A 7,463-nucleotide genomic window follows, 5' to 3' on the forward strand; every position below is an offset into this window, starting at 1 on the left:
AAGCTTTATAGTAAGAAATTATCATTGAAGTTCACTTGGTGGAGAATAAGGAGATGGAGAAGTTGTAATAATATAATCAGCGTGCATGGTAACAATTTATTATACTATAGATCAGCTTTATAGTAATAAATGTTTGTATTAGCTAAATTCAATTAAAATATTGATTAGATCAGCTTTATAGTAAGATTAATTAGTATACATGACCAAACACTAATTTAGGCGGCTTAGCGTACTAGTTCTATGCCATGTAGCACTTGACAAAGGTATCGAAATTAATTTGGACTTAATGATTTTGGCTTTTGGATTAAATCTAATCAGATTGATAATACTCATTAATTTTCGAAAAGCAAAACGCCCCTCTCAAATGGTGATTTGGTAAACAACAAAAAATTGAAAACTATTCTTGAAGACAAATGCTAAAAGAAAGCATTATACTTTGCTCTTTTAAGGGTTTGAAAATGAAAGAAATGAGTACAACATGTGCGTATCATTTAAATATAAAAATGAATAATGTCAAAAGTCGACTGTTGAGTGCTCTCCTATAGGCATGCTAAATAGTATAGTAGTAATAGGGGAAAAAGATGGTCCAGTGGAGTTGCCAAAAATGGTCAAAGGCAATAGCTGAGTATGCACTCCATTTACTCATTTTTGCCTAATTCTCTCCGTATCCCTTCTTTACAACTATATCTATTAATCGACAGATTTTCAAATATATTTGCTCAAAACGTCTTCTTTATAAACGCCAAGTAAATGTTAATAAATTGAAGATATAATGAATGAAAAATATTTTTTATTTATAAAAAATGACATATAAAAATAAAAATTAAATTTAAAAATATATGATATACAAATCGAGATAGAATGGGTAATTATCAGTCCTTTTGTTTCTACACCCTATCCGCAGGCCCCACCACAAAATCTTTCAATTTAAGGCCTCATTTGTTTCCATCAAGATTAGACGTCTGAATCTGAATACACATCTAAATATTAAAATATGAATTAAGATTTATATGTGTAAATCTGAATAAAAATCTGATTAAGATGTTGTCTCTGAATCTGAATACTGGATTATTGAAATTATTTGTTTTCAATATCTGAATTTTTTGTTTTCAATATACATAAAAAATTAAACGCTATATCTATAAAATATTATAAAAACCTCATTTTAGTCAAAATAGTTTTATTATACAAAATAATATCTTGAACCTTTTTTTTGTAAAAAGGTAATATGACTATTCTTTGCACTCAAAAACTTTGAGAATCTAATATAATGCAATGTAAAATAGTTTATATAGAGTAGTAATATAATGTTTTCAATCATTAATACTTTCTTATTTTCTGAAACCATGCTAAATATTATATCATGAAGTGCTTATCAATTCAAATATATTGATTAATTTATAAAAGTAAAAGACGTATATTAAGTTAATAAGAACAAAAGAAATTATAAAGGTAAGTATGTAATTAACATTAACTAAATAAGAAACAAAAATTATGAGTTGTTATAATGTAGTTAAATTATGATAGGAGTCTTATTTTTTAGTCTAAATGGTGTTAAGAGTGTGTTACAAATCTAATTCATTTAGATGTATTCAGACCTATTAAGAGATTTATAAGAAAATAAAATAAATATATTTTATGAATTAAATCTGAATAATTAATAATCAGTCCTAAAATACACACACTGAATGAGGCGAATCTAATTGATTAAGATTCAGACCCTCGTTAAGTGCAAACAAATGATAATTAACGGAAATAAAACTCATTCAAAGTCATTCTATGAAATGAATGGATTTGGGAATTTACCTTTGACAGAAAAAAAGAAGTAAAACTTTTGACGATTAGTCCAGTTTTATCCCTTAATTAAATACTAATTAATGTGTGTGTGTGTGAGAGAGAGAGCACGATAGATTTCAGTTTCAGTATTTTCCCTCATCTTGTATCCAAATATTCCACTTGAGTTTCGTCTCTGATCAGCTAAAGTGGACTTATTTGGTTTAACAAAATTTGTACCACACGCAATAAAATGCCTCATCTATTTTGTAGGCAAAAGTTATGATCAAAGCAAAATGAAGAAAATAAACACTTAAACCATAATCTTTGTTTGCCAGTGTGATGCTTAAAATTCATCAGAAAATTTAAAATAAATTTAGAAAAAATTAATTTTTCAATACACCTTGCCATTATGAGTCTAAACTAATTGAAACGAGTTCAAAATATAAATGATTAAAGCTGATTAAATAAAACAAAAGGGGCGCAGTTGCTTATTCTATACCCAACCTAATGGACCCATCCCTAAAACAATTCTTAGCCGAAAAAAAATATTATTTCTTTCATTTCACAAAGAATGATTTAGTTTATTTTTGGTACAAAATTTAAAAAATTAAAGACGATTTTTAATTATGTGATTCTAAATTAAAGTTATGTCAAATGTATGAAATCATTCTTTAATCTTAAATATACAACGTGAAAAATTATTATTAAAAAAAGAATTATTTTTAAACGGAGGAAGTAATTAGTAATTGACACTAACAAAGATGGGTCATCTATTTGATTAATTAACAACTCAATTCAATTAATACAGACACCTAAACAACTTTTTAAAAATAAAATTAAAAAAATAAGTCTCTTTCTGCCCACACAACACATGATCTAACTTCCCCGAAAACCCCTCAAATATACCTAGCAAATCAATTCGATTTCCCCATCATTCTTATTAACAAAAAAAAAAAAAAAAAAAAACTTTCCAAAAAATTAAATATTCCTCATATTTATAAATATGTTAGAACTTGGGAGCTCTAAAGGAATTAGCAGTTCAACAAGAAGAGAAAAAGAAGGGGTTTTTTTCCCTAGCTGTAGTTGGTAAGCTAGTTATTTCGTAACCGATAATATCAGTAACAGTTGAAGGAAACTAAAAAAAAGGAGTCTTTCAAATTAATTTACTGCTATTTCTCACCTATATATATAGAGTTGTTTATTCGTATACGAAGAAAAAAGTTTTGACTTTTTAATCAAGACCTCTTCTCTGTTTGTTTTTGTTGTCTCAGGTAACAAACTTTGATTTCTTAATTAGCAGCTTCTTCCTCCATCTTATTCAATAATTCTCAATTATCCTAAAATGGTGAGTCTTTTTTTTTTCTCTCTGAATACTGTTCTATTGAATTCTTGGAACTCTGTTCTTCAAAGAATTCTCAGCAAATAAGAATACAGTATTTTCTGATGTTTTGTAAATTAAATTAAATTTGCAGGAGAATATGGGTTTTGAGAAACAGAGACTATTAGGAGAATTTGAAGAAAAGGGTGTTGAGGAAATTTGTATTTCTGATCATATGAATGGATTGCAGTACACAAGCACAAAATCAGATAGCTATGTTGTGGACATGGAGCGATTTTCTCATATCATAGAGAAAGACATAAATGCCAATTCAAGAATTACTGTATGTTTCCATTTTTCATTTTTTGGTCTCTGTTTTTTTCTCTGAGTTTTTGTTTCATAATCCTGACAAGTTCTTGATTCAAGTTTATCCCTATTCTAAACCCCTTCGTTAAAGTGATGAGAAAATAACTCATTATTGGTCAATTTTTGTTTACTAGAACTAAGACTTAACAACTACTGATATATTTAATTTAATTTTTATAAAAAGATGGACCTGATGAAGAAGAAGATAGATTTTGAAACTTTGGAGAATACCTCAAATATGGTTTTTATTGGGATCTTTAGGATTCACTGTTACTTTTTCTTTCTAGTTGTATAATATGAATTATACATTTCATTTTTTATTTTAAAATATTGCCATTTATTTTGTTTTTCTGATATGAATTTAATTTTTCCAAAGTTACAGAGGAACCTTTCAAGAAAAGGATCATTTCGAAGCGGCGAGAAGAAAACAAATTCAAATGCTGTCACTGAGAAAGACACCGCAAATTCCCCTAGAGGTAATACTTTTCTTTTTCTCTTTTTTTATTACTCCATTTAATATATATATATATATATATAAATTTACGAAAAATTGTTGGAAACAAAAACAAATCATTAAATTTGTATTTGTCTACCTGCGCTTCTGTTATTTTACTATAAGCTATTTAATAGCCAAAAAGTGAAAGAAAAAGACTAATATAATATGACCCCTGTGATATTTCTCAAAATTACAACACTTGCAAATTAAAAGGAATCAGATTTTTCTCTACATTTATTGTTCCTTGTACAAGTTTTTGATCGTTTTATACCATGTCAATTTTTTTCTGTTTTAACTTGTATGATATATTTAAGCTGCCACATAGTAGCTATAACACATAGTACCAAACAACAATAAATTCTCACTCAAACAGAAGATCCATGTGGGGAACTCCGCTCTGTCTTTTGTCTTTTCGTATGGCAGTATTACAAGATAGTACAGACTTTCTTCAAACAACTAATTAATGAGACAAAACATTCTATTCCTATTTTTTAATTAGTTATAGATGTGCTAATACGCATTAGTTCTTAGGGCCGTTTGGCCATAGATTTCTCAAATAATATTTGGAAAAAAATTTAGCAAATAATGTTTGTTCATATAATTTGTCATTATTTGGCAAATATCTCAAATTCCCAAATACTAGTTTTTCTAGCATTTGGGCCAAATCTCATTATTTGAGATCTTTTGAAAATTAGAATTTTACTCCAAACTTTTAATTTTACAAAAACACCCTCTATAGTAGTTGTTTGCGTTGTATTACATAATTTTTTGCGTGAACACCAAACTAATGATGAAATATTTAGTAAATATTAAATAATGATATGATTGTTGATGAAAATGATGGAAAAATTAGCTCAAGGTAATAAAATCATGTGCTTCGTCTACTTCACGATGTATGGAATGACCACATTGCTCTAGTGTCATGGACACTATTTGTTATTGTTGTAACGAACATCCAATTGACTTGTAATACAAACTTATAGTTAGTTTTGATAGTTTTTAAAACTTATTGGTATAAATCATATTTTTCCAAAAAGGTGAAATATATTTCCCATCCTATGGCCAAACACATGGTGAAATTTCACTCAAATAATATTTGCCAAGAATTATTTGAAAATTTATGGCCAAACGCTAGCTTAATCAATATATAAATTTTCAGAGCCTTTCATTTTCATCTTTTTTTTTTTAGGGTGTAAATGTATAACTACAAATTTAAGATTTGAAATCTGTGAATTTGAAATGAATAACACGTAGAGTTCAAGTCAGAAGCAGCAAGTGCGATTAATCTCATTATTAATAATTTATTGCATAATGCAATGGGTCCAATTAAAGTTCATATGGTCCAAGCTTGAAGACTATGATGTCAACATTTCTTTTGAAAAAATTTAGGTTAGAGCTTTTGTTAATCTTGTAGATATATGATTAATAACATAAAGATGCAAAGTGTCATTCCTTTTTGTTTGCATTCATTGTTTGTTTGTTTTTCTAAAAAAAGGTGGGGTTGCACATGTATCAAAATTGTTGAGTAATAAAGAACCATTTAAGCCAACATATACTTATGGCATATAGCATATTCTAATTCTTTATTTTTAAAAATGGAATTAAAAATGCAGCAAGTTCATTGCTAGGAGGAGGTAGCACGCCAGAAAAGGCCATGGCATTGACTACTAGTAGTGATCAACATACCCCACAAACCCATAATCATCAGATCACTATAGTGGCCGGCCATGGCAGCGCCACCGCCACCGAAAGTCAAATAGGTGGCAGGAGATTCAGTTACCGACGATCAACTAATTGGACCATTGATCCTAGGAGGATCCTTCTCTTCTCTGCTACATTGTGAGCTTTTCTCTCAACTTCTTTACGTAATAATATTCTTTACGAGTTTAAGTTATACGCACAAAGTTTTTCAGTTGAGTAATTTTTTTTATATAAAATAAAGTTTAATGACTTTCACATAGTTGAGAAATCTTTTAAGATATTAACTCAAGAATTAATAGGTTATCTAGTAAAAATGATAACTAAAACTTATGATTTTATCTGTAGTGAGATTTCATATCCGTTAAGATTAGTTTTAGAACACACGTTGCGTAAGTGTTTATTTTCTTTCTTAAACATCGTGTCTATCGCATAAATTACTATAGGGAGTATATATGGTATAACATGTTTAAATGCACTAGTAATTAACATGAGTTGGTGTGACTAAAATTGTAGACTAACAAAATTTTGTTTCTTAATATATTTATCTAATATGATAGTGCCCTGTCTTTGACAGGTCATGTATGGGAACAATATTATTGATTTATTTTACATTATCCATTCCCAAAGTAAATTGAGAAGACATTGCTGATCTTAGTGGATGATATATATAAAGCATGAAGAAGGCACTAGCTAGTTCTAACTCAGAAGCCTGTATATTATATAAATGTAGAAGCTGCAGAGAGACATGAGCATAACAAAGAAAAAGGTTAGTATAAAGGGCTTAAACTACAGATAGAAGTTGCATTACCAAAGTTTCAAAAGAGAAGAATAGAAAGCCATCATGACAAATATTGGCAATAAATATTCTGTTCTAATGAGTACCTTTTCTTTTTTAAATTCTCTTTTTGTAATATTTTCCTCCCGTAGAGTTTAAGTTCTATGCACTGACAGTGTAAAAAATAAAAAAGAAGTACTCAATCGAGTTACTTAATTTAACTAGAATCAAGGTATTATGATAACTTACATGATACTATAGATTGAACTATATATTACTTCAAATCATGTCTGCAAGTACCCCATGCCTCCCACTCATTTTGTGGTTCAAAGCCCTATTGTTTCTTTATGTTCTCTGCAGCTTTAATACAGGGCACATATACTATGACTTTGATATGAATAGTACTAATAAAACATTATTTGGAGCATGATGGCATGGCACAGAATATTTATTACTACTTAAAAGTAGGGATAGGAGCAGTGCACACATTTATCAAACTAGCATACTTATTTGACTTAATGATTTCTATATGAAGTTGTAAGAGGATCAATAGCTTCTAATTAAGCTAATTAGGAGTAGTATTAAGGAAAAATGTACAATTACCCCCTTAGACTATGACCGAAATTTCAAAGACATACCTTAACTAAACTAAGGTCCTATTACCTCCGAACTTATTTTTTTGTAATTTTGTACATTTTCTGTCTTACGTGGCACACTGAAGACTGTAAGCAATTGAGGCGCATTTATGTCATAGTCTAGGGATACTTGTATATTTTCCAATAGTAATAATAAAAACAGACATAAATAAAAAACATACTATAATAAAGCTAAATATGATTGGGATTATGTTTTAGGCGTTTAAGGAACCTCATAATCTGGACTCTGGATCCATTTGGACTTAAAGGTATATCTAAATCTTTATAAGATCAAACTAGATCAAAGAAACGTATTTCAAATTGTTCGAAAGATTTTAGTCTAAATGTTTGGGCTTATAAACAGTGCAGGTCCCTAATTCTGTGGCCCTTTTACTT

At 28.8% G+C, this 7,463-nt stretch overlaps 1 protein-coding gene across 2 annotated transcripts; it reads left to right on the top strand.

The window, feature by feature from the left end:
* The first annotated feature begins 2,712 nt into the window (after positions 1 to 2,712).
* LOC107009263 lies at positions 2,713 to 6,859 on the top strand. Of its 2 annotated transcripts, none has more exons than XM_015208571.2 (6): positions 2,713 to 2,862; positions 3,048 to 3,121; positions 3,249 to 3,437; positions 3,843 to 3,936; positions 5,570 to 5,795; positions 6,232 to 6,859. In XM_015208571.2, the coding sequence occupies exons 2-6, from the start codon at positions 3,119 to 3,121 to the stop codon at positions 6,290 to 6,292; spliced, it is 573 nt and encodes a 190-aa protein (XP_015064057.1). In that variant the 5' UTR covers positions 2,713 to 2,862; positions 3,048 to 3,118; the 3' UTR covers positions 6,293 to 6,859. The 2 variants fall into 2 exon arrangements, with proteins under 2 accessions (XP_015064057.1, XP_015064056.1); XM_015208570.2 differs by having other exon boundaries at positions 2,714 to 2,862; positions 3,837 to 3,936.
* The last annotated feature ends 604 nt before the right edge of the window (positions 6,860 to 7,463 follow it).

The sequence above is a fragment of the Solanum pennellii genome, chromosome 2, assembly GCF_001406875.1.
Source record: "Solanum pennellii chromosome 2, SPENNV200".
NCBI classification, from domain to species: domain Eukaryota; kingdom Viridiplantae; phylum Streptophyta; class Magnoliopsida; order Solanales; family Solanaceae; genus Solanum; species Solanum pennellii.